The sequence below is a fragment of the Rutilus rutilus genome, assembly GCF_951802725.1.
Source record: "Rutilus rutilus genome assembly, chromosome: 2".
Lineage (NCBI taxonomy): Eukaryota > Metazoa > Chordata > Actinopteri > Cypriniformes > Leuciscidae > Rutilus > Rutilus rutilus.
Genome location: NC_140210.1, coordinates 44,395,894 through 44,416,843, shown reverse-complemented (window position 1 = coordinate 44,416,843; position 20,950 = coordinate 44,395,894). Strand labels below are relative to the sequence as shown.

The window sequence follows — 20,950 nt, the reverse complement described above, 5'->3', positions numbered from 1 at the left end:
ATGAGTATGGGGTGGATATGTATGCATAGATTGTGTACATATGGGAATGTTATTGTTATATTATATTTTTTATGAATATTGTTATGTTGTGTTGTGTTATGTTATGGTGTCCTTCCTTGTGTGTGGTGTAAAGTGAAGCCAAAGACAAATTTCCACTTATGGATAATAAAGGAACTAAACTAAACCTAATTATAACGACAGAAAAAAAGTGTTTTGAAATGAATGTTTTATATATTAAATTATAACCACAAAAGCATGAAATAAAAAAAATAAAAATAAAAACATGGAAATAAGAATCTGTTAACTATATATAAACAATGGATACGTTTAAGCCAGCCTGTTGCTAACGAATATCTGAATGTGCTTCCTGGAAGACTTAGATAAAAGCTTATTTTAAACCAGAGATCTTTGTGATCTATAGACTGTATTTGTACACATATAATCACTCTTATTTTTATTATCATAAAGATAATTATTATCATTATTTAATGGAGAGCAATAGAATGTGCTGAACACGGCTGCGCTCTTCTATATAATGGAAGTGGATGGGGACTACTATTAAATAGTTTTTATGGTAGTCCATCAATTCAGATCAATATTTTTGTGTTCCATGAAAGAAGATATGTTACGGGATTGAAATGTCATGAGGGTGAGTAGATGACGGAATTTTCATTTTTGGGGTGAACTGTTCCTTTAAGAACGGTCTTCCGTTCCACTAATGAAATCTGTAAATTACCACGAAATCAGAAAATTACCAAATTATCACGCGCGGGGTCGCGACGCGACTCGCGTCAAATGAGCGTGTTGTAGCAACACGGGTTTCTACGGGGAGGAGAGAGGAGGAGACATGATGAGGCTTTTACTTCATGATGCACAGTTGATATTTCAGTGAGTCTGCCGGTTTAACATTTGAGCAGTTGTTTTGAGACTTTGTTTATTATTTTATATTTTCAAGCATTTGAATTTGAATTTTTAATTTGTTTGGGAAAAAACTTCTATAGGTTAGTTTCGCAGATCAGATCGATGGAGTCAGTGAGGGGTCCGACATCTGAAGACTGTTCCCCGGTCAGCGAGCTCTCCTTCGGCCTGCAGAACCTCCAGTGCCAGGACGGGTGAGAGTTCAAACACTGCACATGCTCTTAACTAAGGCAATATAAGGGATCATTTGTTTATATATAGGCCTACTGTCTATGTCATTTATTCAGCAGCATTTATACATTTTTATCTTTAGGTTTTCTAAATGATTTTTTTTTTATATAGTTATTATTGATATGTTTTGTGAACATTTACTTCATCATATTAATTTACATTATATTCATCATATAATTATATAAAATCCATAAAATGAAACCTTAAGGAAATGTAAAACATTCTGTAATTCAGATGCAACTGAACGGGTGAGAGACCTGCAACCTCTGCTCTTTACAAGACACTCAAACAGTGCACTTGCTCTTAACTGAGGATGTTTGGCAGCATTAGGGATCATTTATTCAGCATTTATACATTTTTATTTTTACGTTTTCTAAATGATTTGGATAATGAAATATTATCCAAACTGTTAGTTGTATGTTAAAACTTATATTTGATGCCCATTTTCTGTAAGTCTGAGTCCAAAGAGCTCGGCCCCCTGGAGAAAGCTTATTTTGACGCCTGAATGCACCAGTCCGCCGCGCAACACTCTCTCCAGGGACAGAGAGACGCCGACAGGTCTGGACAAGAGCCTCATGCGCACACACACACACACACACACACACACACACACACACACACACACACACTGCTTAATTAACTCTCCTCTGAGGACACTTTAAACTCAAGCTCTTCCAGCTCCTTGTTTTTGCATAACTGACAGATCTAATAGTTTTATCTTAACTAGTCTGAGTATTTTCTTGTACATCCTAGTCACTTCTCTTCAAATGTTTCTGCTTAATATCCAGGTTTGAAAGTGTTGAAAAGCATGAAGTTATAAGGATAATTTTTTCGATAATTCGATATTTTTTATGGAAAAGCCTTTGGAAATGTATCAAATTGACAGAAAACACACATTTGCATATTTGCATGCACATATTCTTTATGTATATATTCATTTCAAGAATTACTAGATCAAAGTTCTGAATTTCAGTTTAATTGACTGTGAATTTTCCCTCAGTCTCTGCAGTGAGGAGACGACGAGCAAGGTAAAATAAGCATGAGCTCATATTAATAATGCAGTTGATGAATAATCTGTGATGATCTGTGATGTTTGTCTTGGCAGAAGCCTGTCACCCGAGTCCTCTTCACACACGGTAGGACACACACGCACAGCAATCAAACACAGTAAATGGAAAGGAATGAATTATTTTTATTTTGACCTTATTTTGATCTCATGATTCAGCCCGTGTGTCAGTGGAGGGACCGTCACGATTCTGCTGCCGATAAAGAGCCTGAGCGAGCCTTTGTCAGTAACGCTTCCACACACTCTCACTCACATTAGCCCACTTATTATTTATGCAACCAAAATGTCCTTTGAATTATGCATGTAAATGTAATATGCACCTAATTATTCACCTTATTTGTAACTTAAATGTGCAAGGCTACAGATGTCATCCGCTTCCAGTTATTAAAACTGAACAAAAATATTGCAAACTGGTAATTTTTCATCAGATTATTTTAATTAATTATAGTAATCATAACTCGTGATTGGTAATGGTATGGTAATTATGACATACTAAGTCGAAATTATTACATTCTAAATCAAAACTATGACATACTAAATCGAAATGATGAGCAAAAAAGTCCAAAATAATGACATACCATAATAACATTAAAAGTCGATATTATGACATACTAAGTTGTAATGGTGTAATTCAATTATGACAAAAAGTCAAAATTATGACCTACCTAGTCATAATAATTATCGAAATTATGAAATTCTAAATCGAAATGATGACATAAAAAGTCAAAATTATAACATTCAAAGTCATTAGTGCAAGTCATAATTGACTTTCAAAGGTGAAACTATGATATAATAATGACATAAAAAGTCAAAATTAATAATTATGACAAACTCTTTTTTAACTACCTATTGTAGGCCTATGCCATAATTTCGAGTTTTTAATCACATAATTTTGACTTTTTAAATCTAATAATTATGTGGTTTTTTTGTCATTGTATGCAATAATTTTGACTTTTTTATGTCATGAATTTAGCTTCCATATACATTGTAATTGCAAATATTTTGACCGTTTACTTTTTAGCTTTTTCCCTATAGCGGCTTATGAATCCAAAGTCTAGCACATGATTTACAGAAAACGTACTTTCGCGTTGCAAAATAATGTGTGTACCTTGGCAGGTGTGATGTTGACATGGTACTTTGTACTGTATTGTTGTGGGTCATAAACTGGGTCACACTCATATGGGGCGTGTTTTATTGCAATCTCACCTGCACTGAAAGTGAAGGTGTGAACATTTGTCCATCAGAAGCGTCTGCGAGTGCGTCTGTCCAGCAGATTCTCCTCCAGTGAAGAGGCAGAAGCAGCGGGCAGAAGCTGGAGGCAGTGCCGCAGTGACCCAGAAGAGGACGCCAGTGTCCCGCGACAGACGCACGTGCTCGACCCAACGGTGAGCGAGCAGAACATGCACATCACAAACACTCTCTGCCTGTCAATCATTTTGGCTGGCATGCTATATGATATTATATTCTGCTTTTTTTGTGACCCTGGACCACAAAACCAGTCACAAGGGTCAATTTTTTCAAATTGAGATGTATACATAATCTGAAAGCCGAATGCATAAACTTTCCATTGATGTATGGTTTGTTAGGATAGGACAATATTTATCCGAGATACAACTATTTGAAAATCTGGAATCTGAGGGTGCAAAAAATCGAAACATTGAGAAAATCACCTTTAAAGTTGATCATTTATGTTGGCGATTGTGCTGCATTCACTCACACAAATAAATGTTTTATATATTTACGGTAGGAAATTTACTAAATATCTTCATTGAACATGATTTTTACTTAATATCCTAATGATTTTTGGCATAAAAGAAAAATCGATAATTTTGACCCATACAATGTATTGTTGGCTTTTGCCACAAATATACCCGTGCGACTTGTGAATGGTTTTGTGGTCCAGGGTCACATATAATATACGACAGACGGATGCGCTCGACCCAACGGTGAGCGAGGAGAACCTTTTACAGTCTATGAGGAGAACATGCTCAAGCAGAAACACTCTCTGCCTGTCAATCATTTTGGCTGGCATGCTATATGATATTATATTCTGCTATATAGGCTGCTATCTATCCCTGTTCGTCTGCAGGCCGTTGAGAGGTTCAGTCAGCTGAGGTCACGGCGGGACACCCCGCTCACACACGTCACTCAGGATGACGTCGCTGACCTCACACTCATTGGGGACTTCAGTAAGGTCGGTTCTGCGAAACCGATATGATATTTCAAAGTGATGGACGAGTGGGGTCAGTAAGATTGTTTTTAAGAAATGAATTATTTTATTCAGCAAGAGCACATTAAATTGGTCAAAAGTTGCAGTGAAGACATTTATAATGTTACAAAAGATTTCTGTATTAAATAAATCCTGAAAAAAAATCCACAAAAAACATAGTGGATAATAATCAGAAATGGTTTTTGAGCAGCAAATCATCATATTAGAGTGATTTCTGAAGGATCATGTGACACTGAAGACTGGAGTAATTCTGAAAATTCACCTTTAATCACAGGAATAAATTTCATTTTAAAATATATTCACATAGAAAATAATAATATTTTTTATAATATTTCACAATATTACTGTTTTTACTGTATTTTTGATCATATAAATGCAGCCTTGGTGAACAAAAGAGACAAAAATATAAACAATATTAGAGACCTCAATCTTTTAAACACCAGTAAGTTGTTGATTACTAATTTTAATGCCTTCAAAGGGTGAATATTTAGAATTTTTAGAGTGACTCATTCCCAGTCAGTCGTGTCTTGTGTCTTGACACAATTATTTCCATAGCAACACCTGCTTCCTGTTGAGAGAGCCGGCCATCGGCAGCTTCACTGTGTCAGCGCACAAACCGTAAGAAATCATGACTGTTCTCTAAGCTAGGGTGGATAAAAAGCTGGTAAAATATTCCCATTTTAATGCAGTGTCATATTAATTATTTTTCTTAATCACAAAGTAGCTTTGAGAGACTGAAATATAAGTTCCTTACCCAATTATTTTTGGGTTTATTTTAATGATGTACGAGATGTAAAGGTGAAAGTATTGTCTGCTCCTGACCTGTAGGTGGCGTCTCTGATCAGAGGTCAGTTTGGTCCTGCAGTGGAGGACTTCCTCATCGTCGACTGTCGTTACCCCTACGAGTACCAAGGAGGACACATTAAGGTACCTTAAAATATTGAGTGTTTTGTCGAACCAATGTTTGTGCCGACGGATCCACCTATCGTGACCTTTAGGCCATGTGTCCACTGTTTTTTCCAGTTGAGACGCTTTGCTTGCTATGATTCGGAATATCCGCGTAAGTGTTATAGTATCTCCTTACAAACAAAAAAAAACGCTTTGGTGGACACAGGGCCTTAAGCCCAATTTATACTTCTGCGTCGGAGCTACGCCGTATCCTCTACGCTGTAGGTTACGCATCGGTTTTCATTTATACTTCTACATCATTGTCCACGTTGACGCGCAATTACACATGCAGAGGGAGCATGTGAAACCCGAGGAGTATAAATTGGGCTTTAGACTGTACTGCACTCATACAGGGCGCAGTGAACCTGTACACGGAGTCTCAGATCCAGCAGGCGGTTCATCAGGATCATCCGTCCGACTCACGCCCAGAGGACGAGGGGTCATCGCCACGGAAACTGATAGTGTTCCACTGCGAGTTCTCATCGGAACGAGGACCACATCTGTGAGAAACACACACTACACACACACACACACACACACACACACACGCTCACTGAGTGTGTTCATGATTACTCAAGCTTCTTACCCGTTCAACAGGTGTCAGTATCTGAGGAAGCTGGACAGGTGTGTCAATGCTCAGGTGTATCCGAACCTGCACTATCCTGAGCTCTACCTGCTGCTGGGGGGTTACAAACACTTCCATGCCTCCTATCCGGTACAGTACAACAACACAATGTCTCACGGTCTTAAGGTGCACTCACATTAGCGAAATATAAGTTGCTTAGGGGTTTGTGGAAAGGTTTAGAGATAGACAGTGTAACATTTTTTTTTTTTTTTTTACTTTTCTTTTTTATTGTTTTACATGTTTTTTAGAAGAACACAAAAGAACAGAACAAACAGGTCACTGGGGGTATAACATACAATTATGTTATTCATAAACTGTTAATGTCAAATCCGGGGTTACTCTCCCAGTAGACTCAGAGTAATGAGAGGAGAGAGAAAGAACTTTTCCTTCTCTTCTTCTTTTCTTCTCTCTTCCCTCCTTTTCTTCCTCCCTCCCCCCCTCCTTCCCTTATAATAATATCCGGAGAATAATTGTAATTGTCCTTTCAAGTCAATAAAAGGTTCAAAGTCCCATCATACAACATACAAATACAGAATGTTTTCATTGGACAAGTATTTTACATACTGAAAAAAAAAAAAAAAAAGAAAAAAAAACTACCAATTAAATGTGAGAAAAGAATAAATAAAATAAAAATAGTAAATTGCATTACACTCACAATATCTCTTTATGCTCAATCCCTATTCCTATACATTAGCCATTTAGTGTAACATTTTTTAAAATAAATAAATAAAAATGAAAAATCTGACCAATCACAACAGACTGGAACATCTGACCAATCAGAGCAGAAGAGACCAATCACAACAGACTGGGTCATCTGACCAATCAGAGCAGAGTAGACCAATCACAACAGACTGGGTCATCTGACCAATCAGAGCAGAGTAGACCAATCACAACAGACTGAGCAATCTGACCAATCAAAGCAGAGTAGACCAATCACAACAGACTGGAACATCTGACCAATCAGAGCAGAGTAGACCAATCACAACAGACTGAGCAATCTGACCAATCAGAGCAGAGTAGACCAATCACAACAGACTGCGCCATCTGACCAATCAGAGTAGAGTAGACCAATCACAACAGACTGTGCCATCTGACCAATCAGAGCAGAGTAGACCAATCACAACAGACTGGGCTATCTGACCAATCAGAGCAGAGTAGACCAATCACAACAGACTGCGCCATCTGACCAATCAGAGTAGAGTAGACCAATCACAACAGACTGGAACATCTGACCAATCAGAGCAGAGTAGACCAATCACAACAGACTGGGTCATCTGATCAATCAGAGCAGAGTAGACCAATCACAACAGATTGAGCAATCTGACCAATCAGAGCAGAGTAGACCAATCACAACAGACTGGGCCATCTGACCAATCAGAGCAGAGTAGACCAATCACAACAGACTGGGCCATCTGACCAATCAGAGCAGAGTAGACTGATCACAACAGACTGGAACATCTGACCAATCAGAGCAGAGTAGACCAATCACAACAGACTGGGCCATCAGAAAGGAGGGGTTAAGAGAGACTGAATCTTTGAACAAACTATTTTAGACTCTTTAAGAAATGATGTGATGCTTGTAATGTATTATATATAATGAGAAAAGTTAAGTGTTTTGACCTTGGATGCATGTAAAGCTACAGTAGGAGACTCCACAGTATGTGCAGCATGACAGTCCCGGTGTCTCTCTGTCTCAGGATCTGTGTGACCCCTGCGGTTACGTGCCCATGCGTCAGCGCGAGTACCGGGAGCAGCTTCACGGATTCCGCAGGAAAAGACCCACACGGCAGCGAAGACGACGGCCAATCAGAATACATCAAAGAACGACACGTTAAATGTTATATATATAATATGTATTTATTTGTATGATCTTTCATGTACATCTGTCAAGTCAACTATACTGTAGGCCACTTAATAAAGTATTTCAAACACTGACTGTGGTTTATTGATGGTTTTTTTTAAGTGATGAAACAAAAAAAAAGGAAAAGGATGTATTACTTTTCTTTCAGGATCATATTTAATAATATTGCAAATTTTCTTTAGATTTTCTTTGCTAATACAATAATACTAAAGGAAGTGCTGGATATGTGGAAAAGTTTAGAGAAAGAAAATGTAAAAATAAATAAATAAAAATATGATTAAACTAAAATGATAAATCAATTAAATAATTAATAGTTGATTTAAAGTTGTAGTCTACAGCACTGTAATAGTTCATAGAAAAATTTGGAAATTGAAATTAATAGAAATTTTCCAAATCATATTTTACACATAATATTTATTTTTCATAGTATAAATTAGGTTTATACATGAAACTATAGACTTTTTAATTTAGGATGGGAGTCACTCACACGTGGATAATTATATTTCGGGGTCCATCAAAAACTTAAAATCCCTGCACTACAGCATTAAAAAAAAAAAAAAAAAATCATATAAAATATATAAAGTGAAAATACATTTAATTTGATGTATAGAGCTTCCACGATCATATTAATAATAACGTATAGTAATAATTTATGTATAAAAACGTATTCCATTGAAATGTTATATTATTTCACTTCCACATAGTCGTAAAACTATTTGAATTTTTTACAAAGATGTGTATTATGACCAATACAGAATTATGATGATGATAATCACTCTCAAGGTCGCGTAGTGACGTGCGTGCACGCGCATGCTCTTCCCCCTGATAGGTCGCGCGCATCAGGAAGCGTTTCTCAATTTCACAAGCGACGACCTCCAAAAGCACCGGTGCCATATAACCGATCACCGTGCCAGCATCTCTCATCCGTGTCCCGGGGCCGTGTCTCCGTTACTTGCGAACATTCCCGCTGCGTTTGAGAGCGTTTGCCTGCAGACCGCGCGATATGGCCGCGTACAAGCTGGTGCTGATCCGCCACGGCGAGAGTTGCTGGAACCAGGAGAACCGGTTCTGCGGCTGGTTCGATGCCGATCTGAGCGAGACCGGAGAGGAGGAGGCCAGGAGGGGCGGACAGGCCCTGAAAGGTGATCTGTTGTCCGTGTATTAAACTGATCTTCTTATGTTTATCTGCACTGCATTCGTGGAGGGCCCTGCAGAGATCACAGGCCCGCAGAGATGATTCACCTCCTCTCTCATGATGTATTATTACTGTTAAATTAATGCATGATTAGTTAAGCTTCTGCTGATATTCCTCATTTCGTCTTTGACAACTGTAGTTTATTTGTAGCATGAATCTTTTTTGTTGTCAAAGCGTTGCTTGGTGGTTGCGAGGATGTTGTAGTGCTTGCTTATATTGGCCCAATTCAAAAGATTTCACCCACAAGTCGTTCTGATTATAGTTCACCCTAAAAATAAAATTCTGTCATTAATTACTCACCCTCATGTCGTTCCAAACCCGCAAGACTTTTGTTCATCTTCAGAACACAAATTAAGATATTTTTAATGAAATCTGAGAGATTTCTGTCCCTCCATTGACAGCTACGCAACTACCACTTTGACGCTTCAAAAAGTTCATAAAGAGATCATAAAACTAATCCATATGAATCGAGCGGGTGAACCTCATTGGTTCTTGCTGAAGCTCAAACGTGCTGCGTAACACGAGAATGAACCTCATTAGCTCTCACGCATTTTCTAATATTACCTAAATTATCAATATGGAGATTTAATTTCAAAATAATATTTTTTTTTAATGCCATTATTTCCTTCCTTATTCTTCCAGATGCGGGTTATGAGTTTGACGTCTGCTACACGTCCGTGCTGAAGCGAGCGATCCGCACGCTGTGGCTGGTGCTGGACGGCATCGATCAGATGTGGCTGCCGGTGAACCGCACCTGGCGTCTGAACGAGCGCCACTACGGCGGCCTCACGGGCCTCAACAAGTCCGAGACGGCGGCCAAACACGGCGAGGCACAGGTGAAGATCTGGAGGCGCTCCTTCGACATCCCACCGCCACCCATGGACCCCGACCACGACTTCTACCAGGCCATCAGCAAGGTGAGAAATCTGTTGCGCAGTGCATGTACAGAACGGTCAGCAAGGTTAAAAGAAATCAATACTTTTATTCAGCAAGGATGCATTAAATTAAATGGCAGTAAAGACATTTATAATGTTACGAAAGATTTCTATTTCAAATAAATGGTGTTCTTTTGAACTTTATGTCCATTAAAAAATCCTGAAAGAAAATGTATCACGTTTTTGTGTAAAATGTGTAACTGTTTTCAACATTGCTAAAAATCATAAATGTTTCTTGAGCATCAAATCATCATATCAGAAGGATCATGTGACACTGAAGACTGATGCTGAAAATTCAGCTTTGATCACAGGAATATATTAGATTTTAACATATATTTATTTACATAGAAAAGTTATTTCACAATATTAGTGTTTTTACTTTGCGAGTATATCAGCTCTGAGTGTCATGTCTCTGCAGGACCGGCGCTACGGGGACCTGACGGAGGACCAGCTTCCCTCGTGCGAGAGCCTGAAGGACACTATCGCTCGAGCTCTGCCCTTCTGGAACGAGGAAATCGTTCCTCAAATCAAGGAGGGCAAGAGGGTTCTCATCGCTGCCCACGGAAACAGCCTGCGAGGCATCGTCAAGCACCTGGAGGGTGAGGAACCGTCTCAGATACCCTGATATTTCACCACACACTATATTTACACCCTAAAAACACCCTGAACAAGAGGCATCTGATGGGGGTTCATGCGTATGGCTCTTTAAAATCTCTTTTTTTCTCCCCAAAATTATGTTTTATTTCCACCCCAATTTCCGTTGAGCAACACACAGCGGTGTTTCCTTGCTGAATGAATGAATCAGTTAAGTGTTTGATTCAATGACACACTCATTAAAGCTATACTGTGTAGTTTTTTAAGTTGATTCTTAGCAAAAAACACTTTCTTTCAAAATGATATGTGCTCATTAATGTGTAATTACTTCTACCAACTAATCAAGTATTCTCGTAAGCGTAGAATCTGCCATTTAGAATACATACGAGCGAGTCGCTCGAATGGCGGCAGCCATGTTGCGCCTCCATCTTGAAAATACATTAGCCAAAGAGGGACATACCTGGAAATTCAAGCTTCGCCTTTCACGTTTTTACAAGAGATTACTCGCTACTGCCGACAGATTTGAAATAATACGGCCACCGTAGGAGTTAAAACACCCTCGGAATGGGAGGGGCTAGAAAGTAATATTCAGTTGGTAGTCATAAACAATTTCACCGCTAGACGGGAGAAAATCCTACACAGTGTAGCTTTAAAACAGTCAAATGTGTTGTTCCTGAATGAATTAGCCGTTTGAATGAATTGGTTGAAACTCATTAACAGGGACTTGCTGCCACCTACTGGCGGTTTTAATTTCACTTTTAAAGGATCTTTTCATTTATTTATTTTTTAATTTCAAATATCAATATTCAAAGTTTTATATTTAAAACATCAAAACATTTGTAAGTGCAGGTTACATGCATTCATGTCCTTCTGAACAGTCACTTCAGATGCAGCTTCTGTGTTTCTTCTGCATTGCAAAGATTAATTTTGTTGATACTGATTTAATTTGATTGGTAACAGCCCTATTGTGTCTCATTATTAACTGAATTTATTGATTAAAAGTAAGAATTTGACACAAAATATGATGCATACATTTAATTAGGTTAAAAAATGCCCATAAAAGGTAAAAAAAACCACACAAAAAAAAAACACGGAAACACCTGTCAACCACAGTGTTTTATATCTGCGTCTGATTGGATGCTTCTGATGTGTTTGTTCCAGGAATGTCAGAGGAGGCGATTATGGAGCTGAACCTTCCCACAGGAATCCCCATCCTTTATGAGCTGGACAAGAACCTGAAGCCCGTGAAGCCCATGCAGTTCCTGGGAGATGAAGAGACCGTGCGCAAAGCCATGGAGGCCGTCGCCGCTCAGGGCAAAGCCAAGAAGTAGTCCGAGACGTCCCGTATCCGGTCTCTTATTTCCCACAATCAGTGTTTTACCATGAGCCTAGAACCAAACCAGTCAGACCAATCATTTATTTCCTAATGCTCTCAATCGGGACCATGCTAATAAAGTTCAACCGTTACTGCTTGAATGTGTGTATATGCAGTGAAACTGGGCCACAGTGTGTTTATAGTCTCTGCACTGAAAATCCACGACCGCACATTTCAGAAGATGGCACATGTGTTTGTCTGCGATGGCATCGCTTTGACAACTGTTGCCAGGCGACAGCGTATATTAATGGTTGGGTGGGCTGCAGAAGTGCTGCGTTTTCCCCATCTTCCTGTGATTCATGCATTGTCCCGCTGCTCTAGATCTCTGCTCGCCCACAGACACGCTCCTGAAATATCCAACACGAGAAGATCTCTGTAACACGGTTCGTTTTTAGGATTCTCCTACATTTAGAGTCGATTTTTTTTTTTTTTTTGGTGATTCACAGCAGATTATATTCCTGTGGGCTTTTTTGGGGATGTTTATGGTCTTTTTTTTCTCACTGTGGTAAATGTCACTGAATGTTGAAATCCTGCTGATGTGTGATGTCCATGTCAAAGTATAATGCATTTTGACCCTGCAAACATTCACCATGACGTAAATAATGAACATTGTTCCCCAGAAAAGAAATGCTCATGTTGTCTGTTCCTTTACATTTCACTTGTACAACAAATGTTGAAATTATTTTGCGTGACTGAAAGATGAGAGTTCTATGTACAGTAGTGTGAGTTGATGTGCAATCCCTAATAAATGTTGGCTTACTGAACCAGAAATAATGCTATTACATTTATTTTATTTAATCATTTTAGTGTAAAGTGTAGTGATGTGGAGATTATTTTGAAATAAGTGGAAATCGTTTTTTTTTTTTTTTTTACAATTAAGTAAATTTTTAATTACTGTTCTGGTTTGAGTGAATGTTACAATTTTTTGACATGACGTTGAATTATTAGGAAATATACTTTTTCAATATATAATGAATTTTTGATTTTAAAAGTTAAAGAGTTAGGTATTTTGTTAACGGTTTATAGTTAATACAAGTAGGTAACAGCCACAACAAATATGGCGGTTTACTTGAACCTCATATGTTGAAGTGGCCAATCAGAGCACGAGTTGCCCACTGACTAATAGCCAATCAAAACGCGTCTCTCGCTTCTTGAAAACATGTCGCCCATGAAGCTGTGTGTTCCAGGTGGGTCGCTGTTATTATCATGCTATTTGCACTTTCCTTTGGTTTTATCGACATAATCGCTGCAAGGCTTGGCTTGTACACATAATGACATATTGTGAACTTTGATGTGTTTGGTAAAAGTTAAGGACAGTTAATCTCTCACTTGCATTACGGTCAGCGTGCGTTTCTGTAGGGCTGAATCATCCGCACGCGCAGCATAATGATGACGTTATAAACGCATAGGTATGTTCAGCTTCAGTCAACTTATGTCGAAAACAGCTGATGTTGGTTTAATTGTTGGTTAACCATACTGTATAGTTGATCTGATGTAAATAAGCGTGTCTCTGGAGGTGTTTGCAGGGTTTAAAGACTCGTTTGGCGAGCCCTGCCCACCCCCGCCCGGGGCGCGAGCGCGGCTGTCATACACACCTGCTCTGAAACACACACACACACATATGTGCCTCTACACGAACGACGCGGGTTGCTTAAATCACTTGGATTCCCTGAAATGCTTCAAGTCCGAGAGATCATTCCCCCTGTAGTCAATATCGTAAAAGTCATCTTTGATCACCAAAATGACATATTTAAACTTTTTTTTCTTTTCTTGAAAAAATGTCCTCATGCCTTAAAATATCTGGAATGTAACCACACCCTTGGCCTTGCCTCGTTTATGCAAATTAGCTCCGCCTCCACTCACTCACATTTGTTGACGATCACACGTTGATCTGATTGGTTACAAGGTAGTTTGTGACGTCAGAAACAGCAGTGATTTCAAACCATGTTTTTGAGACTGTCTATTTTTTTTTTAAATACTCAGCAATGGTGTCGACTTATGAATTTACACATGGTTTGTCTTAAAGCATATTAAAACACCACATAGACACACAACCAACATTAAAAGCTTGATTTTCACCACAGGGGGACTTTAAATGTTTTATGGATTGCGTCTGTGACAGAAAATAAATTAGGCTACTCCTTCAGTTTGTAAAAAAGTCGCGTGCATTCACTTATAATAGAAGTAAGCGGACGAACTTCTTGTTTAACGACGTAATTCCAGTAGTGCAGTTTGAAAACATAGTAATAATTATAAATATTAGGCCTATATTATATAAAAACAACAAATTACAGTATGTAAAAAGTTCCTTTCTGGTATCCTTGCGCATATTGTGTGAAATTAGGCTGTATGATCATGTTGACGGGGTGAAATATTGGATTATGTTTACACAGATAAGGTAACAGATTCTATCATGTTAGACCCATTTTTACATGTAAAATGTTAAAAGTCGGAATGAAACCAAAGGTTGATCGTCTTTTCTTCCCTATGTCGTATATCCGAGTGAAACTGCTTCCCGAACAAGAACAAATGAAGGGCGGGGCTTGATTTTGTCCATTGGGAATTAATTGGATGGTTGTAGTTTGCTATTGGTCGATCTCATGTGAGTGACAGGTTGCCCCGCCCTCACGCCACTAAACACATAATCAGGGAAGAGATTCTGCAAGAGGAAGTTATTTTGATTGAAGAATGAATTTTAAAACTAATGTTGTGCAGAGCTTTTTAATGTTTAGACTAATATTGTAAGTGCATTCCCGTAGATGATGTGAAGTTTGATGGCTGGTTTGTGCTCTTCACGCAGGTGAAAGGCTCTGCAGCACAGAGGACTGTATTCCCGGTACCGGCACGGATCTGCGGCACGGATACATCTTCGCTACGCTCGCGGGATACGTGCTGAGAAAGAACGAGGGCGAGGAGGTCAGTTCACGTTCGTGGAGATTTTGGTTTGACTTTGAACGCAACAATTTTACTCGTTTGTAAAACTTAAACGTTCCTGCTTCTTGATAATGTAACCTCTTCCAACCTCTTCTTTTATAGCTCCCTGTGATCTCAGTGGTTAGGGAGACAGAAGCACAACTCTTGCCTGACGTCGGTGCCATCGTCACCTGTAAGGTGAGTGTCCTGTATTAAACATGACATCATTGGTGCTTATAAAAATGAAAATGCTATGATTTATGTACTTCTCATGTCGTTCCAAACCGGTATCATGTTCTTTCTTCTGCTGAAACACAAACTATATTTTGATGATTGTTGATAACTAAACAGTTTTGATCCCCATTGATTTCCATTGTATGGATAAGTCAATGGGATCCAAAACTGTTTAGACGACGTTCTTCAAAATATCTTCTTTTGTGTTCAGCAGAAGAAAGAAACGGATTTAGATTTGGTGTTTTTATTCAAATTTATTTGATTACAATAATATTTAGATTTTAGGTCAGTTTTATGTACACAAATGTAGATTTGTAAAAGTTGCTCCAAGTTTATATTTTTATTAATTTGTCTTTGAATGTATTCTGCTTGATTTTATCATGGGTGTGTTTAAAAATGAAAATTCATGTTTAATATTTGAGGTTTAATAAAGGTTAAAAACAAAACTACCGGTCAGAAATTCTTTGTTTCTTTGTCATTTACTCCATGATGTATTATGTTAAAATTAACATCGGATGTGTGATTGTCACTCTTTGCAGGTGACGAGTATCAACCCACGATTTGCTAAAGTCCACATTTTGTATGTGGGGTCAACGCCGCTAAAAGACCGGTTCAGAGGCACTATCAGGTATGAACATTTCATTCTTCAATCAAGACTTACTTATTACATTTATATCTTTTAACAGTTTAAAGTGTAATTCATGTTATTACCAATAATAGTATAAAAAACTAAAATTCTGTTCATTTTTTATTTCACCAGAAGAGAAGACGTGAGAGCGACAGAGAAAGATAAAGTGAGTTTGTGGTAAATTGTTGTTTTCAGTAAAATGTCGTGTATATTTGCTGAATTGCGGCTCTTATTTTCAGGTGGAGACGTACAAAAGCTTCAGGCCAGGCGACATTGTCCTTGCAAAAGTGGTATCCTTTATGCTATATGAAAAATTAAACTCTAGTACCCTGAATGTTGCTCGTGACCCTTGACCTCGGCTGTCAGATCTCTTTGGGCGACGTGCAGTCGAACTACCTGCTGACCACGGCGGAGAACGAGCTGGGCGTCGTCGTGGCCCACAGCGAGGCGGGTGAGGGAGCGTTCCAACAGTAGTGCGCTTTAAAGGGATAGTTTACCCAAAAATGAAAATTAGCCTCACCCTAAAGTCATCCTAGGTGTATATGAGTTTCTTCTTTCAGACGAATACAATCTGAGTTATATTAAAAAATGCTTTATAATGGCAGTGAATTGCTGTTTCTGTTTTAAAGTCCAAAAGTGTCCATAAAAGTGCATCTATCCGTGATAAAAGTGCTCCACACTGCTCTGGGGGGTTAATAAAGGCCATCTGAAGCGAAGTGATGTGTTTGTGTAAGAAAAATATCCATATTTAACACTTTACAAAGTAAAATTCTAGCTTACGGCCAAACGCAGTCTACTTATGCCAAAAGCACAACTTACGCATAGCATGGCGTAGCGTAAATATCAGTGTGTCGCATTACTCGCGTAAGTTGTGCTTTAGACTTCCATGGAATCCGTATGTTGTTTGGCCAGAAGCTAGTTATCTTGCTTTATAACGTTTTAAACAGACATGGGGACTTGTGACTTGGTGACTTGGACTCGAGTCGACTCGAGTCGCTATTTTTATGACTTGTGACTTGACTTGACAAAAAATAAAATACTTGAGACTTGACTCGGACTTGGAAGTTAAAGACTCGGGACTTGACTTGACTTGAGACACGATGACTTGAATGACTTGAGTGTTAATCACATAATTTTTTCAGTTTGAATATAAAATATATAAATTATTTTAAAAAATAAAGTTGATTACCCAGCTGGAGCGCAGGCTGAGAATAGCGTGGTCATGACTGGATCACTACACAATCATCAGTCGCGCCCTCTCGTACCTTGCACACCACGCCCACTTAGATCAGATATCACATCAACATGTCAGCCGGAGGGGTACTGAGGGTCATCGCTTTCGGCTTCGAGAATTATTCACAAGATGGCAAAAGACGAACAGCGCTTTGCAAGACATGCACCATTAACATCGCGGCCAACTCTCACGCATTCACCGTGAGACACACGCGACACTGACTTTTCACACGCTCTCATTCATTTTCTCACGCACAGAAAAATCGTGACACAAGAGCAGGTTACGATATAAAAAAATCTCAGCTCTCAGATTCTGTCATTTTTATTACGAAATTCAAACAATAAATACCGTTTTGGCGCTTGTAAATGTGACGCAGATCCCTAGCGTGGCACGTGAACCGATCATCTCTAGCTAGTAAATAAACACGAATGAACAATGTTGAAAGATACAGTACAGCTGAACTTACCGAAATGTATATTCCTCATACATAATATCGACCAATCAATCAAACAAATGGGTCAATAAAACAGCTGGAGAACAATTATGTCACATAACATTTACCTCAGGAAAGCCATTTGATGACCATATAGGCTATAGCACGTTAGTTGGCTAGAAAAAGTATTTTGCTAAATATGTGTACTATATTACATATTTATTATATTTTTACTTATCATTAAATAAAGTTGTTATTATAATAAAAAACGTATTATATCTCTCTGTATGTTTACAGCATTAGGTGAGTTGTTTTTTTCTTGAGAAAAATTAGTGCCTATCTTGTGTAGCCTACCTAATATTTATCCAAATGAGTCAATATTAAGTCAGATCACAATAATTGAATTGAATTGAAATAATAAAAAAGCGTAGCTTACCAGAAATTGTACCATGTAAACATTGTAACATGTTGTCACTAAACCGAATACAATTCAGGTTAGTTACTAAAATGTTTTGACAATCACAATACACTTATTGTAAACACAGTTTACGTACAACATTAAACTTTGTTACATTTTAAACACTGTTGGCAGAAGTGAAAAATAAATAATTTTATGAAGTTACAATTTTGCTTGATTCCATGATGTATTTTACTGAACATGAGTATTTACAATGCAAATCCAAATTATTGTAATTTATTGACAGTAACTGATTTCTTGTCTTTTCACTTTATTAAGATCAGATTCTGCAGGTAAAATTACAATAATAAGGTGACTTGACTTGGACTTGACTTGACCTACTACAGGACTTGACTTGACTTGACTTTACATAGCCTGTGACTTGACTTGACTTGACTTGCCCAAGAAAAAAATACTTGGGACTTACTTGAGACTTGAAGGTTAAGACTTGAGACTTACTTGAGACTTGCATATGTATGACTTGGTCCCATCTCTGGTTTTAAATACGAATATTTTCTTACACAAACGCATCGCCTTTGCTTCAGATGGCCTTTATTAACCCGCCAGAGCAGTGTGGAGCACTTTTATCATGGATAGATGCACTTTAATGGACACTTTTGGACTTTAAAACAGAAATGGCCATTCACTGCCATTATAAAGCTTGGAAGAGCCAGGACATTTTTTAATATAACTCCGATTGTATTCGAAAGTTTTGAGTCATATACACCTAGGATGACTTGCGACTGAGTAAATCATGAGCTAATTTTCATTTTTGGTAGACTATCCCTTTAATGAAGTGTTGCCCTCGCTCGTGTCACTCATGCCGTGTGAAATCTCTTCCCGCAGGGGCTCAGATGGTGCCCATCAGCTGGTGTGAGATGCAGTGTCCTCGCACACACGCCAAAGAGTTTCGCAAGGTCGCGCGGGTACAGCCGGAGTACCTGCAGGCCTAAGCCACGCCCACCGGAACCCTAGACCACACCCACTGGAACACACAGCTTCAAAGACACGCCCCCTTCTCTCACGGAACTCTCGTGTATGTTCGGAATTCTAGGTGTGAATCTTGATGGTTTAAATCTCCTGTCACATTCCACTCTGCCTGTCAATGCAAAGAACCCGTCGGCAGCCGATCACATGACCATAATCCGAGTGTAGTCGCATTACTAAGCAGTATTCTGGCATTCATGACGCTCTAGGTGCTCTGACACACTTGGATTGTGATATCGCATATTCAGGTGTCTTGCAATGCTTTTGGAAGCTCTGAAACACGAGCGGGAACGTCATATTATTCAGCTTCTTTAAACATTGAACAAATTATGAGTGAATCTGAAGTAAACGGAATGTTGCTGGGTCACATTTTAAGTGCAAAAGCGAAAAGAAGAAATTATTTTTTTGTGTAAGGTAAACCAACAGAGGCCTGTTTTTAGGGCAATTGGTATTTTTTTGTGTTGCAATTTGTTGTATTTTCTTGACAATAAAGCACGTTTAGCTACAATTTCTCATTACTGTAATGCATCTGAAAGCTTTATTTTTGTAATTCATTTTATGCTCAAAAATAATTCTCGTTACTGCAATGAAAGTACTTTTTACATCAGCATTGATTGAAGATAGTACAACATATTACATGATGTAAACATACTGTATGTGTGTATATATATATAGAGAGAGAGACATGAATGAAATTTTATGGTAATGAGAACTGTGTTGTGAAATGTGCATCAAGAAAATGCAGAAACGCAATGCATATAAAATACACAAAATATATATTTTTCCTTTGTAATTGTGGGTGAAATATGGTTTTTGAGATTCACTCTTAATAGCTTCATGTTTATATTAAACCAAACTGCATAGGATTAAAGGTTAGTGTTGAGTTTGTCATTGGCCGAATCTGTTACATGCTGGTGTGGATGTTGACCGAAATCAAGAACATAAACTATGGAAGTATGTTCTTTGTCTCATCCAGGCCATTTGATTAAAGGTTTGATGAAAACAAGCAGCAGAGAACTGGAACTGTGCTATTGTCACAATCACAGTCTCTGCAACAGATTTTTCAGTCTTTCACAACGAGATTTGAAGTTTATAGAGCAATAACATTCGGCGTCTAACCCGGTTGTCTAACCCTTAAAAGCACATGAACCACAAAAATAGTCACCCAGAGATGAATTTACTTTTACCTCTTGCTGCTTTTATTCAGAATATCTGGAAATGTCTTATCTCTGATGCCTTTTCCTTGTTCTGTCCTTTTGTCTGTAACTGTTTTTAAAAGTCATGTGTTTAAAAGAAGAAGAAAAAAATAAAGTGTTTAACAACACAAGCTCAGCTCAATTTTGCCTGAATGTTTCATTGTAGTTTGCTATAGACTCAACAGAGACACTGGAGGATTTACTTGTGTTTGAATCCCAGGATTGCAAGAACTGATAGAAATGCACTACTGTTAAAGAGATTGGGGTCTTTAAGATTAACTTTTTCTAAAGAAATTAATTCTCGTATTCAGTAAGGATGATTTAACTGGATCAAAAGTGATAGACATTTTGTTCTATTTCAAATAAATGCTGTTCTTTTGAACTTTCTCTTCATCAAAGAATCCTGTAAAAAAAACACAAGTTTCCACAAAAATCTGAAGCAGCACAACTGCGTTCAACATTAATAATAATCATAAATGTTTCTTGAGCATCAAATCATCATATTAGAGTGATTTCTGAAGGATCATGTGACACTGAAGACTGGAGTAATGATGCTGAAAATTCAGCTTTGATCTAATTACCGCACATTTGAACATGTATTCACATAGAAAACAGTTCTTTGAAATTGCAATAATATTTCACAATATTACTGTTTTTACTGATCAAATAAATGCAGCCTTGATCATAAAATCTTACAGACCCCAAACTTTAAGATCTTGCATATATACCTTGAATGCAATGCAAGTCAAAAGTCTCAGCGAAATGACAAAAGCAGCATAACAAATACTGCTAATAAACCTCAAAAACATCAATAATGCAATGCCAATAATGATAACCATCACATAACCACCATGACAGCTCTAATCCAGTGTCTTTATTCAGCCTTTCCT

The 20,950-nt window shown here is 38.1% G+C and overlaps 3 protein-coding genes across 3 annotated transcripts; all 3 read left to right on the top strand.

The window, feature by feature from the left end:
* The first annotated feature begins 815 nt into the window (after positions 1–815).
* Positions 816–7,918, top strand: cdc25d (cell division cycle 25 homolog d). The gene is made up of 13 exons (XM_084389196.1): positions 816–888; positions 1,002–1,112; positions 1,604–1,707; positions 2,150–2,177; positions 2,255–2,285; positions 2,375–2,437; positions 3,460–3,600; positions 4,305–4,409; positions 5,001–5,063; positions 5,274–5,372; positions 5,747–5,895; positions 5,991–6,108; positions 7,716–7,918. The coding sequence occupies exons 1-13, from the start codon at positions 848–850 to the stop codon at positions 7,851–7,853; spliced, it is 1,191 nt and encodes a 396-aa protein (XP_084245322.1). The 5' UTR covers positions 816–847; the 3' UTR covers positions 7,854–7,918.
* A 735-nt stretch (positions 7,919–8,653) lies between these two features.
* pgam1b (phosphoglycerate mutase 1b) lies at positions 8,654–12,742 on the top strand. Its single transcript, XM_084392232.1, has 4 exons — positions 8,654–9,021; positions 9,717–9,991; positions 10,428–10,608; positions 11,765–12,742. Exons 1-4 carry the CDS (start codon positions 8,883–8,885, stop codon positions 11,932–11,934), a joined length of 765 nt encoding a protein of 254 aa, XP_084248358.1. The 5' UTR covers positions 8,654–8,882; the 3' UTR covers positions 11,935–12,742.
* Positions 12,743–13,121: 379 nt separating this feature from the next.
* exosc1 (exosome component 1) lies at positions 13,122–20,196 on the top strand. Its single transcript, XM_084392221.1, has 8 exons — positions 13,122–13,165; positions 14,779–14,894; positions 15,015–15,089; positions 15,665–15,753; positions 15,886–15,919; positions 15,993–16,043; positions 16,120–16,204; positions 18,724–20,196. The coding sequence occupies exons 1-8, from the start codon at positions 13,138–13,140 to the stop codon at positions 18,828–18,830; spliced, it is 585 nt and encodes a 194-aa protein (XP_084248347.1). The 5' UTR covers positions 13,122–13,137; the 3' UTR covers positions 18,831–20,196.
* Positions 20,197–20,950: the final 754 nt, after the last annotated feature.